Source organism: Arachis duranensis, chromosome 9 (genome assembly GCF_000817695.3).
Source record: "Arachis duranensis cultivar V14167 chromosome 9, aradu.V14167.gnm2.J7QH, whole genome shotgun sequence".
NCBI lineage: Eukaryota > Viridiplantae > Streptophyta > Magnoliopsida > Fabales > Fabaceae > Arachis > Arachis duranensis.
The window spans coordinates 110,526,319-110,546,826 of record NC_029780.3 but is presented as its reverse complement, the minus strand read 5'-3'; the positions used below and the strand labels follow the sequence as shown (position 1 = coordinate 110,546,826).

General features: G+C 33.8%; 2 protein-coding genes across 2 annotated transcripts; both read right to left on the bottom strand.

Annotated features, from left to right (window-relative positions):
• Positions 1 to 408: 408 nt before the first annotated feature.
• LOC107466912 (uncharacterized) lies at positions 409 to 1,580 on the bottom strand. Its single transcript, XM_016085917.3, has one exon. The coding sequence runs from the start codon at positions 1,346 to 1,348 to the stop codon at positions 521 to 523; it is 828 nt and encodes a 275-aa protein (XP_015941403.1). The 5' UTR covers positions 1,349 to 1,580; the 3' UTR covers positions 409 to 520.
• A 10,711-nt stretch (positions 1,581 to 12,291) lies between these two features.
• Positions 12,292 to 13,750, bottom strand: LOC107466919 (probable membrane-associated kinase regulator 1). Its single transcript, XM_016085925.3, has 2 exons — positions 12,684 to 13,750; positions 12,292 to 12,580 (listed from the first exon to the last, which is right to left on the bottom strand). The coding sequence occupies exons 1-2, from the start codon at positions 13,717 to 13,719 to the stop codon at positions 12,558 to 12,560; spliced, it is 1,059 nt and encodes a 352-aa protein (XP_015941411.1). The 5' UTR covers positions 13,720 to 13,750; the 3' UTR covers positions 12,292 to 12,557.
• Positions 13,751 to 20,508: the final 6,758 nt, after the last annotated feature.

Below are 20,508 nucleotides of genomic sequence, written 5' to 3'. Positions count from 1 at the left end.
TTAGTGCACAACATTTTCTAATTGTAAATTGTGAGGCAAGTATAAAGCTAAATTGCTTTGAAGAAAAGTGGAGAGTGAGGTACTATGAAGTTGAATACCATATGAAAACTGAATTGTTGTACCACTCACTCATTAATATTGTGTCGATTGATCAGATCTTTGAGGCTGATAGATCAAGCAGCCATGTGGGACTCACTTATTGAGGAACTCTGCATCTATCATGTGAGATGACCCCCACTTCTTTCCTAATTAGCTACCCACACATGCAGAACATCAAATATTTCTGGCCTCTAGTGACATCACAAGGGAATGCACATTCCATATGATTATACAAAAGTCAGAATTTACATTCTAAATCTCTCAGATCCACCCAAATTAACAGCTAGCCTAATAAGCATGAAAGCATAATTTGATCATAAAAACAAATAAGGAAATTTATTTGAGAAGAACTCTGAGGACTAATAAGGAGGATCAAACTAAACAAACTTATGAATACTCCAAAATCTTTCTTTTATTTTTTTTACCTCTCTAATCTTCCTTTCTTGAGTGGAAAAAGAGGTGGCAAGGCACTGCTTTTGACCTGGGTGCAAATTGGAACATTAATCATTGGTCTAATTCTAATAGTAGCTGACCTTGTTCTCTCTAACCCTTTCTTGATCCTCTTCACATGCTGCTCCTTATGATTATTATTGTTATTGTTCCTTGATGATCCTTGTTCTTTTCCTTCTTTTGCTGCTACATCACCAAGTGAGCTTGCAGAAGATGATGAAGATGAGGAAGAAGATGAAGGTGACAAGGAAGAAGAAGCACGTTGCTTCTTCAACCTCAGCAACTCTTTCCAAAGAACAGTGCACTTTGGTGGCCTTGGAGATGGATCATCATCCACAAACCAGTTCACTCTACTACTCTCTTCCTTGTTATTGCTACTGTTGTTGTTGTTGTTCACTACTACAACTTCCTCTTCTAACTCTTCATCTTCATCATCATCTTCTTCTTCTTCTCCCTCTTTGGCTTTGAGGTTGATCTTGCTTAGCTTCTCAAGATGCTGCATCTGCCAAAAGGGAAGAAGCTTCCCTTCAAAGAAAAGCTCATCAGCAGTTAACACTGTGTTGTTGTTGTTACTCACATTGTTTGAGAGGAACTCAAAATCTGCAGCATTATTATTATTACTATTCTTTGCTCCTCCTCTCTCTGCAGCACCTTCCTTCTTCTCTTCATTATCTCTTTCATACTCAGGGTTTGGACTTATGGAGATGAAGTTGTTCTCATCTAAGAACTCAGCAGAGAAAGATATTCTGGGGCTTGAAGGTGCATCAATGGATCTGGGAACAGACTCAAGAGATACCATTATTTGTCTGTGTTTTGGGGTAGGAAGAGAGAAAAGAATAAAACAAAAGAAAGAGTAGATGCTGCAGTTTTTTTAGGAGTTTGGTGTGGTAGTGGCTAGCCTTGAGGGTTGTGATGAATTGTGATTGTGCTTTATCATATGCATGAGAATTGTGATTTTATAAAGGAGAAGAGACTGTTATTAATGTCACATCTAACTTTTTAAGAGTAGTAGAAGTATTTTTGTGACTATTTTTTGGTCATTATCTTATCACTAAAAATGAAGAATTATATATATGGGTACTAAATTTTTAATCACATTTTTTTTAACTACTGTCAGAACGGTGAGATTATAAAAATGAAATGGTCTAGCAAACCAGAAACAGGTGACCTATGAAACTGTTTAGAATATAGGGACAGCACATGGAAGCCTTGGGAAGTAAAAGACAAAAGCATTTTATCATTATCAATTCTTTGCATGCAATGCAAGTCTAAACACTTGTATCTACACTCTTGCTCTGCATGCTTTAATTTAGTGTTTTATTTCTATGAATTTAACATTTTATATATTTCTTTCAATGATAAGGAGGAGGGAAAAGAGTGAAAATTTTCAAATTTATGGAGAGCATTAATTAGCAAGAATCTTAATCAATTCTATACTAGTTTTTTACTCACTCCCAAAAAGATTTTAGTATTGTCAGTGTCACTCGGAAATTGCAATAGCACAAACTATATATGATGAGATGGGTGGAAGGAGTTAATAAATTGGTTGAGAATATATTACAAATATTAGATTCTCTTATTAATAACTGTTCAAAAAAGAAAAGTGAAGAAAATAGTATATCATAATTTTCATCAAAATATTATCTCACTGAATGAGATGACAAAATCATGTGCTGCTATCAATTGCAAACATTTTGCAGATCAAGTGAATGTATTCAGATTTCAGGCATTTTCTCTTTCACATTGCTTGTAATGGCCTCCACATACATTGCAGAAGAGCACAGAAGAAAAGACAGAAGGGGATCATATTATTTAAACTAAAACCATTAATTAAGAATGCCTTTACAAATGAGCTTAAGGATCCTAATTATATACATTAAAAAAATTACACTCCTTACTCCTTATTAGTCAAAGAAACATAGGCTTTAATTTGACCCAACCCTGCATGAAGGAACTATAACATGGGAGAAGCCTCAAGCATGTGGCCACATGAAAGTAGCTTCTTGGGCATGTGACAACAAGGTTAAAAGATTGAACATATGTTGATGAAAATGACCAAGTTACCCTCAGAATAAGTTGGTCACAGCTGGTCCAGTTGGTTATATTTCCAACATGGGGTTGAGTTTATTGTCCTAAGAAAAGGGAAACAAGTTGTGTGTGATCATGTCCAGCTCTTGAAAAAGCTTCTGTTAAGATTTGGGCAGGCTCTAATTAATTCTTGACAGCTAATGAACATTGGAGGGTAAATCTTTCAATTATTACACATTGCTTGCCTTTTAGTACTTAAATAATTAAATTAGTGTTTACTTATACATTTTTTAAACTCAAGAATGGAGATAATAGATATATATAAAAATAAAACTAGTGTATGAATAATAGCTACTCTTTTTAGTATTTAAATAGCACAAGCCTTTGTATAACTCCATTAACATTATCCTTGTGTATTCTGTGGTCCTGCTTTGGACTATAATTGAACTACACAATAATGTAAAATGACAGCATAATGTTTGTGAAAAAGAACAAAAACTTAAACATGTGATTTGTCCTTAATTTATAAGGATAACTATATTTGCTGATCTTGATCAAAAGCAAGAAGTTCTACCACATTAGTATAAAACTCTAGCACAATCAACACAGTTTAATTTAGTTTAAGGCATCTCATGATTGATCAATACACCAATTAGTCAATGCTTTTACATTAGCAACTATGTACACATCAAATCAATTACTTAATCAATTATTCATATAAAATAAAACCACTATTATGGCAAGAATTTTAGCCTTTGAGGTCCCCAAGTTATTGTTCTCACTTCTCAACATGTGCTTTACAGTAAAAGTTGTATTTTCACAGTTGTAAAAAATAATTCATTCTCTGACTGTTGAGGTTGTTCAGAGTGTAGCACCATATGATGGTGTAAATATGAATTCAATGCAATGCAATACATTGCATTTTGACCAACGGTTTCACTCAAAGTAGGGCCCCATAGAGAATGGATCATGATGATACATGAAACAGACAAGAGTAAAGAGTTATGTAACAAGAACTCAATAGTACCTTCCAATTCATCTTATATGGGATAGTGAGGCATGTGTGTTTGCTTTGGGTGAGAGAGGGACCACACTTTTCTTTGTCCTTTTGGTGCTTTGGAATTAACATGAACTACAACAATCTGAAACTAGTTGCACTATGCACGTTTTAAGTTTTTATGAGGGAAAGAAACAGCTACAGTTTTATGCACAGACTCTGCTAAATGCCCTCTCATCATTTTTTTACAATCAACAAAATAATAGTGACATCTTTCTAGATACCCAATTCAATCAAAGGTAAAAATCAAGAATATAATTTAGGTGTTAGGAAACAAACGTGTTAAAATTCCATCATAATATTACTAATTAATTTGGTTGAAACATGTTTTACATCACATTAGTAAAACTTGATCAACTATCTCATTTGCTCGGAATTTTATTTTGTATATATAATAATTTATTGATTAATAATAAATTTTTAATAAAATTCAGATTTATAACAAATTAATTCTTGATACCACGTTATTTTTTTTTTGGCTTTTAATATTTAATTAGTATACTTTTTTCCCCCTATTTCTCTATCCAAAAATAACACCTAAGCTAAGGCATTTATTCAAGGAAGGGACCTTAGATTAATAAGAGCATACTCAATATTTAATAGGATTCATGTTATGAATAACAGCTGTTATTAATAAAAGAGAATAGATATATAGAGCAGTCCTCTGATTTGACTACTTGTTGGCAAGGGCTATTATATTAGATTATTAGGCTGGTCTAATAATCTTGCTATTAATCATAATTTAATGCCTAAGAAAATATTTGCCTTACTTTATTAGGACAGGCTTTCCTCAAGTATCCTTAAAAATAAACTTTTTGTTTTATGAAAGTAGTGATTATCTGTAGTTCTGTACTACTTCCATTGCTCAAACAAGGAAAATGATAAATAAAAAAGAATATTCATTAAAAACAGAAAATGAATTATAAAAATAATATATAAAACCACTTTTTTTTTTTACAAAGATAATTATTCATACGAAGATATTTTTTTATAAAAATAATAGTTAAAGTCTAACATCTATTATATTAAATGATTTTATTAAATATAAAATTATTTAATTATTTTTAGTTGTTATTTTTATATAAATACATTTTTTTATGCGAATAGATTGTAGATATATATTACTATTGGAGTTTAAGAAGATGACGTGGACTTGGTCAAGGTTAATGATTGGTACTTTGGCAGGGAATGCCCAAATGGACACTACAAGATAACATTGATTGGGTCCACTATGGTACATAATTTGGAAAAAATTAAGCTCCATTATCTTCAAATTGTTTGATTATGTAATTAGGCAGGCTTGTTAGGAGCACGTCACCTAGTTAAAAATAATGGACCGGGCTACAATTAGAGTAGTGGAGGAAAGGGAAAAGGGATAATGGATGAAGCAATATATAAGGTCACTATGGTTTATATATTTTGTTTTTTTTTAATTTAAATAATTTAAATAAAAAAAACAAATATCAGGAATTGTTTAAGCAGGAGGATAGTTTGTTTAAAATTACTTTCAATCTTCTTCTAAGAAGAAGGCTCCACTTGATGAAGTTATAACTTCATTGCTATTTTTATCATAATATTCATTTCTGTATTTATATCTCTCGTAATTAAACAAAAATTAATACACTAATTTTAATGCATGATATTTTTTATTTTGGGCACTAACGGATTAATAAACCCAAAACTATTTTGATGATTAGTAACAAGATTAAACACCTCCACACAATCCGTCTCACAAAGAACATTTCGTCAACCCACATCTCAAACTAAGAGATAACATCTCCAAATAGCAAATAATTTCTCTTAAAAAATACTATTACTTGCAATTATTTCCAAACATTCCATTTGCCAACACTTATTATAATCTTTGATAATCCAAATAAAACTAACACTATCATTAAAATTAGGATAACTAGTTCTATTTTAATCTCTGTTAATTATTAATAGAATGATATTTTTAAACATTTTAGACATAATAATACATATTTGAGTTATCTTCTTTATTCCTTTTTCTGAGAATTCCTTATTGATAAGTTATTGTAACTTACAAAATATAGCTAAAAATTTTGAGACAAGTTCTACATAATTATCTAACGAAATAGATATTCATTAAAACTTTAGTCTTTCATTAACTTTCTAATTTCCATCTTGAATCTTAAGTAGGAATAAATCAAATCAAATTATACAACATAATTAAGTCGCAACTTACACGAGGGAAAATCTAAGTTTGAAAATGGTGACATTAGCTTAATTAAAAGCATATTTAGGCAGGTAGATGACCTTTGCTATACGTCAAAATCAGTATTAATAAGAGTTTCACTTCAAAATTAAAGCCTGAAAGCTTAAACCAGCATTCTTTCCAGGTCTCAGGTTTGAATCAATTTTAAACCAACTTTTTTTATGTAATAAATTAAAATGCTTCTTGTTCTTCTCCCAGCTCCTTTCTCTACTTTCTAGTTTTATCATTGAATGAGAATATGAGATGACAGGGTATGTATGAGTAACAATTAAGAATTTTAATTTATTTTTTAAAGGAAAAGTATAGAATCAAGTGTCTAACCAATCAAAAAGTGAACAATTCAATTAATTATAATTATTAATAATTAATTTTAAATTTTTAAATTTAAAATTTAAAAAATTTTAAACTAATTAAGTAAACCTAATTAAAGCTTATAAAAACATTCCTCTTCTCTTCCACATTAACCTATCTACTTCTAAAAATCTCCACAAGAATTTGTGTTCACTCAATTTCAATCCAAATGCTATCTCATTCACTTGCTTCTGAGAGAGTGTTCCACCACTTCCGAAACATATATACAACACAGATTTTGATGGCTGATGGTTCAACCATGCAACACATTCTTGAATCTACTCATCTTGATTTTGGTTGGGTTGAGCAACTATGGATCCAACCGGAAAAATAGAACGAGAAGGATGAGAACCGTTGTGTAAAGCTCTCATAGTCTCTGGTTCCAAATCATTGAAGGTATTCACTATGATACCATCAACCAAAGAGGCTTTCTGGCACACACTGAGAAATAGTGTATAGATTTTACCTTATCGACGAAACAGAATCGGATCTGGAAGGTTCTTCACCTTGAAAGAAGCATAATCACAACCAGGAATAGCCATTGTTCGTCAAGAAACTCGGGTTCGGATTCGAATTCGGAGGAGAAGCTTTCATAAAACTTTGAAAAGGAAAGAACGAAGGAGAGAAATTTTTAAAAAACTATAAAATTCTTTAAAAAAAAATAAGGATATTCACGTTCGCAATCCAAAAACATTCAAAAAATATATAAAAGAACATCCATTTAGTATGAAAAAGAAATATTGTAATACTTAACAGAAGAAACATCTATGTATATTAACTTATTTATTTATGATTTAAAATATTGGTTATTAAATGTTTCACCACATTCAAATTAGGAGGAGATACGTTCAGTATCATTGAAACGCGACGAAAACTGATTCAATTAGTTTCCGTCTCTTCACCCTCCTTCACTCTCCAAATGCCTAAAACATGATAAATAAAAAATAGATTCAGAACCATCCAATTTATAAAGAAAAGAAACATCTTAATGCCTAACATAAGCACCATTAGATTCACCCAGAGACATTTGGTTGGTTTTTAGCTAATACCCTCTTAATTCCTAGCATTGTTGTTTTTAAATTATCCTCCTAATATTTAAGTAAAAAATTTAAATGTATATTATTTTTAAAAAACTTAAAAAATATAAAAAAAAAATTAAATCTTGAGAAAAGGACAATTTAGTCCCTGACCTTTTAACCCGAGGATATTTTCGTCCCTGAACATTGAAAAATACATTTAAATCCCTGACGTTCCTTAAAATAAGACCGATCAGTCCCTCCGTCCATGAGCCACCCTCAGAGCGGACAGAAAACGCTGAGCTGGCTCCCCCTATGCTGACCTGGCTCATCGGTGTTCCCACGTGGCAAGTAAGTGGGATGGATGTTTTGAAAACGGGACACATTAGTCCCTCTAACACAAAACGACGTTGTTCTGCCCTGGACACATTAGTTTCTCTACAGGACCTTCCGCAATGTTGTACTTGGAATACCATTCTTTCACCTTGGTTCTCAACTCCTCCCAAAGAGGCAAGCATCTACCAATCAGTAGTCGCTCAGCTTCAATGTCCTGAATCATTCCTCTTATGACCTTCACAATGGAATAAACGGCTTCTAACTCATTCCAAAAGCCCTCGTTGTTAAAATCATTGATTAAACTAATGAACCCCTGAAGCTGACAAGAAGTATTTACCATCCAATGGTTCTGAGCCTCCAAGTTCCTCAAAGCCTTGGCCTTGAACTTGTCTGCAACAATCCCAACACACCTTTGAACAACACTTCCACTGGCACCAGTCACAGTCTCCCACAGAACCTCCTCAGCATAACTGGAAGACACAACTCCACCAGTGAACAAAGCCTTCTGGAACACACTAGTACCATTGGGAAGATTCACCACAAACTTCACCAAATTCTCACCACCACAACACAAACTATACCAATTCATATTCTTCCAACCATCACTAGCCACCTGAAAGAACATGGCATCCCTTATCTTGGCCTCAGACTCAGCCTTGGCCTCACTGAACTTAGCATCAAGCCTTGGACCTGAGATTTCACGCCTCAAAGTATTTGTTGCAGGCAAACCAACCTGGCTTAGAAAAGCCTGAAACTTTCTGTGCTCAATTGTGGCCAGAGACACAGAACCACAAGTCTCATACAACCAATCAGAGAGCAACTCAAGGGCAGAGTTGACCTGCTCCTTACTCAAAGCAGGACCAGGTGAGGTCTTAGGGCTCTTGAGCTTCTTCACACTGTCCTCAAACATAGCCAAAGCACACAAATCTTCCTTCCCACCAGACAGCACTAAATGCTGTTGCTGCTGATGATGCTGATGCTGATTATGATGATGGTGCTGGTTCACAGAGTTACCATGCACCTGAGTGTACCCAATTTCACCACCAAAAGGACCAAACTTTGAAGACTCCACCATTGCCAAGGCATGATTTTGATAAGGAACAGATGATGCAGGTGAAGCCCTCTTCCTGCTATTGTTGCTATGGTTCGAACCGGTGTTGACCATTGAGATTGGAAGCGGAGAAGGAACCGAACCGGGCCTCAATCTTGTGCTGAAATTGGGACACAGTACCAAGCACCCTTTCCCTTTATGGCTTTGGTTCGAACCGTGATGAGTGCGTCGAATCGTTTTGTGAGGGCTTTGGCGGCAATGTCATCAGGGGAAGGAAGAGGGTCGGTGGAGTTGGTGGAGTTTGTGGAAGCCATTGTTGGTGTTGGTGTGAAAAGGGTGTCTGAATTTTGTTCTAAAATGGGGTCTTTGAGGTGAAGGGTCAGAACAGGGTGGTTGTTATGGTGGTTGGGGGTGGTGGTGAGGGTGGTGGCGTCACCATTGGAGTGTGTGTAACTCCAGGGCAGAGCTGTGTGTAACTCCAATTCCTCAAGCCCCTCCTGTGTTTTAAGGACTAATGTGTCCAGGGCAGAACGACATCATTTTGTGTTAGAGGGACTAATGTGTCCCGTTTTCAAAACCTCCATCCTACTTACTTGCCACGTGGGAACGCCGATGAGCCAGGTCAGCATAGGGGGAGCCATCTCAGCGTTTTTCGTCCGCTCTGAGGGTGGCTCATGGACGGAGGGACTAATCGGTCTTATTTTAAGGAACGTCAGGGATTTAAATGTATTTTTCAATGCTCAGGGACGAAAATGTCCTCGAGTTAAAAGGTCAGGAACTAAATTGTCCTTTTCTCTTAAATCTTTATCTAGAGGTTAAAAGGACAATTAAACGAATAAATCAGAACTCCCAATCATTTTCTCTTTAAAATTATGGTTACTCAATTCTGTTATATAAATTACAAAACGGATTTTTTATTTTAATAAATAAATTAATTATAATAATTACTGAAATAAATAATTTAAAAAATATTTATTAAAATAAATAATTTTTTTATCTCAACGAGATAATTTTGCATGTATTTCGATTACAGTGTAAACGAGATAAGACAGATAGATGCGACATTTATAAATGAAATACATATAAAATTATCTCATTGAAATAAGAGAAAAGTATTTATTTTGATAAATATTTTTTTGAATTATTTATTTCTATAATAATTATAATTAATTTATTTATTAAAATAAAAAATCCCAAAACAAAACTCTGGATAATATATTATGAAATGTAACATGAAAGTAATATTATCATGGGTTTTTTCAGATGTCAACTTTTGATTAATGTCACAAAAGAAATTAGGCAACGGAAGATTGATTTCTCATGATGTGTAAATGACACGTTCGTTTTCTTTAATGAATATAATTTCGTGGCTCTCTTCTTCTTCCCATCTGTATGGCTATACGTGATTTCTGGAAGGAAAATGGTGGAAAATTATATTGATTTGTACATATACACATATTATTGAATTATTGAATATGTGTTGTATGATTACTGAAAAGGATGGTAATGGGTAGGATAGGATAGGATAAGGCTTGGATCCAACCTTAATCTTATTAGTATGTTGAGATTTTTATATAAATTTAACTCTATTCTGTCTGTGGATTGAGAATATTCCAACATTAACTCTACTTGTTTTTAACTCGTAGATATTATCAAAAAATACAATATTATTATATAACTTAATGATAATTTAAAATATAACATACTTTTATATAAAAAAGTATTAAATTATCAATTAATGGTATTTTTTTAATGACTAAAGATCTTATACATTTAGTAAAAAATTTTTGGTTCAACATCTACTTAAAATATATTTTTATATAAATATATAATATATACATATATAGGGTGCGATTTAGTCGAGTAGAGTCGAAACTCAACCTACACCTGACTCAACTCTCACAAAAATTTTACCCACTCCTTATCCTACCCATTATAGATTGGATTGACAATTCTACTCAACCGAATTGAATCGAGTTAAGTACCTACAAATAAAATACATGTTACCATCCTTAATCACTAACAGAAATCGTTATTGTCACTTTTTTTTTCAGAGTCAAAAGTTAGAACATAATCAAATGAAACTCAAATTGGTTGCCGTGTGCTACCGAACCCCTTGATCATGATATCTTGTTTCATCTATCCTTTCAATTCAATTCTTGCTGGAAATTAAATTAATTAATGAGAAAATGAACATATCATAGATTGAAAATGAATCCTCTTAATTTTAAATTTTAATTAATTGACTGTGATAACCACTGATATGAACATTTGACATGAATTTAAAAAACAAAAAACACTTGACATGCTCAAATAAAATTTTTCAACTGTTATATAATACCATCTAAAAATCAAAGAACATTTTGGGTTATTGCTTTTATTTTTATAGTTAAATGAGATCCTCTAAGAATAATATCTTCAATGACTGTGTGATTTTGAACAATGACTACTTATATTAAGATCTTTTTAATTTATAATAAAGTGATACACTGATAACTAAGGTGCAAACATATGTTACATTAAGTAATTTAGTAAAATATGCCATATATTTAATAATTTTCTATTATTATCTCTACATAAAGACATTTTTATATAAATAATCACTCTTTTACTATTGATCAATGCTTAGGCTTAGGTCAAGTTGCATTTTCTTTTATGAGCTATATAAATATTAAAATAGAATTGAGCTGGAAAATTCTATGTTATTATTTTGTGACAATTATGGAGCATTCCATCGCTGAAAATATTCATTTTCCCAATTGAATCTAGTTGCAAAGAATATAATTGAATGATGTCGATTGTCATTGAGTCTATCAATAAATAAAATGCGAATCCTATGGTGTCTATGAATTGGTGTCTAAAATTTTACTTAACTTATTTTTTGATTTTTTAAAAATAATTTATTATTATATCTTTTAAATTAAATATTATTTTTTAATTTTTTTAATAAATAGACACTACTTTTTAGACACTATTGTATTTACGGATTTACCTAAATAAAAAATGAGTTACATTACTATGTCCTCTTGTGCCATATATCTACTTATAATTTTTTTTATTTAGCTAATTATTTAAATCACCAAAAAAAAATACATTTTACTAGTGAAAAATGACCTATATCATTCCTTGAAAATAACTTATATATATATATATTTATTAGTCAACTTGTTTCTTCTGCAATTTAAGAGAATAATATTAGTATATTAACTATTGGTCATGGTGTATTTAGTTTTAATTATACACGAAGAAAATAAAACAACGATAATGTTGGCAAATTCAAGCTGCAGAATCAAGTAAGCTACCCAAGGTAGCATAGCATAACAGCGTCCTATATAATATGAATATATATATAGCAACCTATGCATTTTTCGTCCTTTAAATTTAATTAGCCATAAATGAGAGTTTAGATATAGTACCACTCCTATATTAGATTAGATATGAGTTTAACACTGCCTTATAGGCACATCTATAATCTATAATATTAATTATTCAGTCAGTCCTACAGCTATACAACCCTATAACACAGGGCGGCTCCATTAATTTGCATTAGACATATCACACTAAATGCCCCTTAAATACCATTTAACAAAAGTCAATCTCCATAATCAATCAAATAATTAACTTAAGAGATTCTCATCAGCTACAAAGGAATCTTGTTGCATAGCAGCTAAATAATTAATAATCCATGATGATGAAGTTAATTAATTAATGTAATTATTATACACACCACACACAAAAGTAGTAAAATTACACTTTGAAAGGGCATGATCATAAACGGTCATAAAGGGTTCCGATTTTCCGTGCTATCTTACCATGCAACTCTTTTTACATCACTTTCATGTCAGATTCCGTAACGTGAGAAATCACAGACACACAAAAGTAGACATAGAAAAGGCAACCCTTTTTTTTTTCAGAACATAATTTTGGGTTTAATCAGATCCTGAAACAAACTGCACCTGCATGTGACCAAAAACAAAAATAAAAATATAACATTTTTTAAAAAATAATAATAACCTAGTTTCGTTTTAATTAATTAATTAATTATATTTGGCTACTGACCATAGTCTTTGTTCTGAGCCAACGAGTTCTTGCAATGAGCGATGGCTCCTTGGATTGCGTTCTGCAACTCTTCCGTTGTCGAAGTGTCAGCGTAAGAGAACCCTCCGGCGGTGGAGAGAACACCGGAGTGTGTCGGAGAGGACCTCATGGACGAAGGGCAGCTTGAAACGTAGATGCTCTTTCGTCGAGGGTAGTTCAAGTTTCCCGAGAAGGAAGAATGCCACGAAGAAGAAACCAGTGCGCTTTTGTTGATCTCCGTCGTTTCCTTCTTCAAGCAGGAAAATGATGATGAAGGAGGAGGAGGAGGAGGAGGAGCATTCTGTGTTTCCATGGCGGATCTCTTTGCTACTTTTTTCGAAGACGACGATGAGACTTGCGTTGTTTGCTGGTGATCCTTATGTTTGTGAGAGAACAACAATGGCTTCTTCACTTTGTTCAGATACTTTCTTATAACCTCCTTGGCGGTGCTTCCCATTTTCTTCACCGACCTTGAGGGTTCAGAAACGGAAACAGAGACGCTCTCATGAGTTTCGACGCGGTTTTTGCGGAAAACAGAGGAGAATCTAGAGAACGAGAAGTACTTGTTGTTGTTGTTGTTGTTATTGGTGGCGGTTTTCTTGTCGCAGTGGAAGGCATTGTTGATGGTGGTGTTATGGCGGTTGACGAAGTTGTTTTCGTCGTCGGTGACAGAGCTGGGGCGGGAGGAATCGCAGTCGTAGGTGAAGGAGGAAGAGGTGGAGGTGGTGCTGGCGGTGGAGTGACGTGGCGCGGCGGCGGAGGAGGAGGAAGAGAGGAGGAGAGTGCGGACCATGGAGATGCGAGGGGAGAGATGAAGAGGGAGGAGCTGGCCTTTGTAGAAGAGCTCATCGGCGGGGCAGAGAAGAGTGGAGGATTTTCGAGGTGAGATTGAGATTGTGAACTCGAAATCTGAAGATGAAGAAGAAGAAGAAGAAGAAGAAAAGGAATGGGTTGGAGATGGTGGAAGAGTGCATGAGTGTGAAGAAGGGTTTGGTCTATTATTACTTCTTCTCCCCATCTTGTTTCTTCATTCATCTACTGCTGTTGTTCTTTCAAGGTAAAAAAAAAAGTTTTGGTTATTGACCAAGATTCTGCCATTTATACACCTTTCAATGACTGGTCAATGCTTCTTCTCTCACAACAATGCCACGTGACTATCACGTGATTTATAGTAAGCTCATTTTGTTCTCTCTTTCCACGCCACGTTGCAGCCTGTTATGAGAAATTGGAACTTGGTTCCAAGGAGAGCCTTGGAGACGTTACTCTTCTTGAGGCATTAATTAGGGGTTAACCGAAGAATGCCTTCTTTAAAAAAAAAAAAAAAAATTAAAATAATAAATATTTATATTAAAAATAATTTATAAATAAATTATTTTTGTATTTAATATTTTAATTTTAAAAGTGTTTATTTAAAAAATATATAATAAAAATATTTTTATTACGAGAAAATTTATTTTTTAAATTTTTTTATAAACACTTAAATAACTTTTTTAAAAAATTATAATTTATTTTTAAAAATTATACTACACATTAATATCATTATTTTTTATAAATTAAAAACTCAAAAAAATAATTTTAAAAATTTTTCAAATAGACTCTTTATATAATAACCACTAAATTAAAACTTCACTTACACTGAAAAATACATTTTGAAAGTTGCTTTTTCGAAGATTAGTTATTTTTTTTCTTGTCCACGGTATTTCGAATTCGACAGGTCAATGATTAATCCGTCACGAATCTGAATTTCATTTAAAAATTTGTCACTAGCCAATAAATTACTGCATACACATGACAAAATTTAAACTCTCAACATTTATATAAAAGAACAAACCAGCTAATTACTCAATCAATCTAAATTGGTTCTCCAAGATTAGTGGTTAAAGATCAATCTCTTTTATTTATTTTTTTGGTGGAGGCCCATGGCCAAACCGCCTTGGTTCTACAACACAAGATGGATACTCAGACACTTACAATACAGCTTGAGACGGATGATTCTCCTATGGTACTTTGCAGTGTTTTTCACGTGCTCCTTCTGCCCTTCTAGATTTTCTTAGTATCTCTCTGTTGAATGTTGCTCTAACTAGAGAATAAAAATACAAAGTAAAAAATACCATTTTTACTATAAAAAATTAAGAGTCCACACATTTATTCATGAATTAAGGATATTAGTTTTGCATCTACTAAAAATGAATAGTTACTATTTTTATTTTTACAAATTTAAAATATTGATAAATTTAGATAAATAAAATTATTGTGTTTGATTATTTTTGTCATGTAAAATCATCTTTCATGTTAAATTTGTTATGATTTTATACTTTTATAAATAAAAATTGTAATTCATTCTGTAATTCTATACTTAAATCAATTTAATTACTAAATCTTGTATTAGGAATAAATATGTTCAAATTATCTAAAAAAATTAAAAATACCCGCAATATCTTTAGTGGAAAGAAAAGAAATAAATATAAAGAAAATTAAAAAAAATTGAGTAAAATTTTATTTTTTTAAAAATATGTTTGGACGAAAGAAAAAATAAAAAGAAGAAATCATATATCATGTTATGGAAAGATAATTTTATTTTTATATATTTTAAAATGTATTAATAGAGAATAATATTAAAATATTAATATAAATATACTTTTCTTTTATTTTATTTTCATCTAACGTTAGAAGAAAAAAAATTCAATAGATCTCACTTCCTTTTTTACACTTTTTTTTTACTTTTTCATTTAACTATACAAATTTTTTTTCTTTTTTTATTTTCACTTTAAACAAACACATCTTTATAGACGGTTGTTAAAAGAGTAAATTGTATAATACTAATTTTTTTCGTGACTAAATTGTATAATACTAATATTCTTTTGAAAAAAATTTGAATCATCTAAATTATTAACTGGTTCAAATAATAAAAATATTATATTAACCCAAAAAATTAATTTTTTTATCCAAAATCAATAATATTTTATTAATAGAAATAGAAAAAATAAATGTCCATATTACAAGGACTTAACAAAGTAAAAGAGGATCTTCTAAAGACATCAGAAACGAATAAAACCTGAAATCAAAAGAAAAAAGTGAACATTAGTAATAAAAACTAAGAGGGAGATTAACGCAGAAGATCTTGCCGTTCTTGATATAGCTTTCTCGTCGAAGCTACCACTTCCGTTGAGCTGCAACATTTGCACTCGAAAATTCAGCTATTCTGTTATTTTCAGGCCATCCAAATTCTATAGAGTTATTGCAACCAATTACAGTAGAGATTTGCCTCCTATTTTGTCGTGTGCTTGAACCGCCATCATCCATAACTGAATTCGATAATATCTGAACAAGATAAACACCAATTGAGTTAGCTAACATGTATCTATGTTAGTGTTATTAATTACAGAAGTTTACGTATAAAAATTATAAAATTTAAAATTTAATATATTTGTTTTTTTTTATCAAAGAATGATTTTATTGATTTGTTGAAATAGACGGTCCAAAATAGGACAACACTAGAAGAAGATGGTTCCACCAATTACATTGATTAACATGAGATAAAGTTAACTTTAAGAAAGAAATAAACAAATAGAAAAATAAGATTGGGGAAGCAATCAAATCTTCCATAAGGTGATTGCAGCAAGGCTCCGTCGTTGTTTTCATTGGGTTCCACCACCGCATCGAATTACTATCTCCCTCTACCATTTCCATAACACTGTGGTATGCCCAAGTAAGCCAAATTATCAATTTTTTTCCATACTTGCTCAGCCTGAGGGCAATGAATTAAATAATAAATAATTGATTCTGGTTCATTTATGCATCTAGGACACTGGAGATTCACATTCGAAAATCTGGACTGCAGCTTGAGTTTAACTGGGAGTCCTCCATGAATAGCTTTCCACAAAAATACCTTCACCTTTGCTGGGGAATGTAAGGACCATATCGATTGCCACACATCTTTTTGCTTGAAGACTTCCAGGAGGAACTCTATTGGTAAGTGAAAAAATTGAAATGCAATTCGGTATCCTAAGTTCACTTTGTAAGTACCACTTCTGTCTTTTGCCCAAATTAGTTTATCTTGTTGCTCTGTTCTTTGGATTTGGATAATCTGCTGAGCTATAGTGGGGAAAAACTATCTTTGATGAGCTGTATATTCCAATTCTCGTCTAGAAGCAGCAATTGGTTCACCCATTGTAGGTTGTGGTTGGGATTAATTAATTGGGATCTCTGAATCTTTTCTTTGTTATCACCCCAAGACTCTTCAAAGATAGGAATCATACTGCCACTCCCCACTTGCCATTTAACACCCTTTTCAATAACCTTCCTGGCTTCCTGCCTTCTAGCATACTTCTCCAGGCCTAAGAAGGGTTGTTACCTGGTAGGGCTTTTAAGAAATTGGAGAAAGAAAAATATCTACTTTTAAATACCTTGTAAACTAGAGAATTTGTCTTGGAGAATAACCGCCAGCCTTGTTTGTCTAGCATAGCTAGATTGAAAGCTTTGAGATCTTTGAATCCTAGTCCCCCATGACTTTTGTCTCGACATACAGTGTCCCAACTTAGCCATTGCTGCTTTCTTTCATCACCTCTTTGGCCCCACCAAAACAGCATCATCTTTCTTTGAATATTCTCTAAGAGAGATTCTAGCATCTTAAAGTAGCTTAATGTGTAAATAGGAATCGCAGTCCTCACTGCCTTAATCAGCACTTTCCTCCCACTCATTGATAATAGCGATCGTTTCCGCAGCTCAGTTTCTTCACAGTCTTATCTTATATGTATTTAAAGGTTTTTCGTTTTGATCGTGACATAATTACAGGTAGACCCAGATATTTATCTTGGGCTCCAACATGTGAAACCTGAAGGAGTTGTGCAAGCTCTGCCCGAATCTGCTAAGGAGTATTTTGACTGAAAAAGACTGATGACTTATTCAGGTTAACAATCTGGCCGCTAACTCTGGTGTAGTCTTGTAGGATTTGCATTAATCTTTGGCATGTTTGAACATTTGCTTTACTAAAGAGGACGGAGTCGTTTGCGAAAAAGAGATGACTGATTGTAGGGCACCTCCGGTTTAATTTAAGTCCAGAAAATTGTTGTCTCTGTTCTCCTCTGTGGAGCAGATAAGATAAACCCTCTGCACAGACTAGGAATAGATAGGGGGAAAGAGGATCTCCTTGTCGGAGTCCCCTTGTTGGCTTAAACAAGCCGTGAGAGTGTCCTTCCACAGTAACAGAGTAAGAAACTGTCGTAACACATTCCTTCATCCAGTCTATCCATTTTTTGCAAAAACCAAGCCTCTTCATAACCTCCCACACAAAACTCCATTCAACCCGGTCATAGGCTTTGCTCATGTCAAGTTTAAGTGCTAAGTCGTACTCGCCGTACTTCTTATTCTTCAAGTAATGCATGTATTCGTGGGCTATTAATATGTTATCACTAATTAACCGACCTTTGATAAATGCACTTTGGTTCCCACTAATTACTTTATCCATCACTCCTTGCATCCTATGCACCAGAATTTTGGCTATTATCTTGTAGAATACCGTGCTCAAACTGATTGGTCTGATATGCCCCATAGTATCCGCCCCTGGAACCTTTGGAATCAAACAAATTTGGGTGTGATTGAGGGAACGCAGCATCTTTCCCCCCTGAGAAAAAACTTCTGACATCCATAGTTACATCTTCTTTAATAATACTCCAATAAAATTGATAAAACTTTGCTGTGAACCCATCCTCTCCTAGTGCTGAGAATGGGTTAATAGAGAAGACTGCACACTTGATTTCTTTATCACAGATCGGCCTTGTGAGAATTCTGTTCTCCTTTCTATCCACTTTAACCTCTATACCTTCCAGAGTCTCCCCCCGGGTCAATTGGATTCGAAGTTGTGAATAAATTTTCAAAGAATTCTTGGGCTATTCTGCCAATTTCTTCCGTCTCTGATTGGTACTGACCGCTTTCATCTTTGAACTTTTCAATCTTGTTGTGTTTATTTCTTGAACGAAATTTAGAATGAAAAAATTTTGTATTTTGATCTCCCCATTGTAACCAATTGACTCTAGATTTCTCCTTCCAATACCTCTCTTCTTTCTCATAAGCATCTTCTAGAGTTGCCTCAAAGATGAGAATATGCTGCTTGTTGGCTCCGGCCCCCTTCAGTTTCTCGACTTCTAACTTCTGCTTGGTATCTTCTATTATCTTAGCCGAGTTGCCTGGCTTCAATTTCAGTCACTCAACAATGTTATGTCGACATTGTTTGAGTTTATTGAATAGCCTAAACATAGGAGAACCTAAGTATTCTGTCTTTCATGCATCTGTTACCATAGTAGTAGCCATCTCTTCATCCCCACACCACCTTTTTTGAAAGTGGAAACGTCGTTTTGGCCTCCGACCCTGCAGTTCTGATTCCAAAAGAATAGGTCTATGATTTAACCCTTGATCCTCCAAATGCAGAATTTTTATTGTTGGGTAATCCTGCCTCCAATGATTAGAAACCAGACAATGATCTAACCTCTCTCTGATAAAAGAGTCTCCAAACTGCCTGTTGTTCCACGTGTATTTAATTTCTTCATACCCCAAGTCACTTAAATTGCCACCATCAAGAAAGTTCTGAAACTTTTCAACAGAACTAGTTGCTTTAGGCCTCCCTCCCTTCTTCTCATGATGAGCTAGAATAGCATTAAAGTCTCCCAGAACTAAGAATAATTCCTCTCCCGAATTGAGAATTTGGAGTAGCTTATCAAACTGCCTACTCTGTTGATTTTTTTCACTATGCAGGTGCACTGCAATCACATTCTAAAATTTGTTTCTGCTAGTATCCAGAACTTTAAAATAGATAAAGAAGCTTGCTGATTCCATGATATTAATCTGCACCTCAGTCCGCCATGCTAGCACCAAACCTCCAGCAACTCCTATAGGATTCACACAAAAACTGTTCGGAAACCCCAACCTCTCACACTGCCTTGTAAGAAATGAAGAATTGTTCTTTGTTTCACATAAGAACATCACTTCGGGGGAATGAGATCTGTTGATCCCTTGTATGTTGTGAATTGTAAGGGTCTTCCCCAAATTCCTACAATTCCACATCAACATCTTCATTGACCCTTGGGTGCCAATTGTGGGTTGGCAACCTCTCCCGTTTCAGCTGCCTCGATATCCTCATGCTCTGCCTCCGTTTCAATCTCGCTACTTCTCCTCTTAATTCCAACAACAGAACTCTTCCCCGGCTCCACTTTCCTAGCTAAGTGTTTCAGATTTTGTTTTTTGTTGCCAAGTTTGTTGATATTAAACGCCCCATCATCTTGGTTAGCTCTCATTTCTGCAATTGAAATTGTTGTCGTGTCTTTCGTTATTATAGCCTTCTCAATAGCATTAGTTGAATTTGAAGTAGCTTCTTTCACATTCTGCATTAATACCACACCCAATGTTTCTCCTTGATTCAATTGACTAGAGTTCTCCTTTTCTTATATTGAGAGACCAGCGAGACTTCTCAGCATACTAACCGGGGTTGGTTTTTTGCGCCGATCATTACTCTGCCAGCCCGCCTTTTGTTGATTAAAATTGGGGTTCTCCTTTATTTCCTCTATCTTTCTCCCCACCTGGTCCGCCCTCAGCCATTCCCCCCACTTCTCCTCCTTATCCCCCTCATGGTTCTCCATACTTAGGTTACTGGAACAGTTCCTGAGTTCATGACCTAGATGGCCACAAAGAAAACAGAAACTTCCAATTCTTTCATATTTCAGTCGAATCTCCATAATCTTCTTATTTGGCCCTGCGATTTTTATCACCTGTTTTAACTTCTTTGTAATGTCTAGATCGACTCTGACTTTAATAA

Bases quoted from the DNA above. Each gene is read 5' to 3' on its own strand.
- LOC107466912 (XM_016085917.3), bottom strand. From the start codon at position 1,348: ATGGTATCTCTTGAGTCTGTTCCCAGATCCATTGATGCACCTTCAAGC.
- LOC107466919 (XM_016085925.3), bottom strand. From the start codon at position 13,719: ATGGGGAGAAGAAGTAATAATAGACCAAACCCTTCTTCACACTCATGC. The intron at 12,581-12,683 runs GTCAGTAGCCAA...GGTCACATGCAG, and splicing joins GGCTCAGAACAAAGACTATG to GTGCAGTTTGTTTCAGGATC.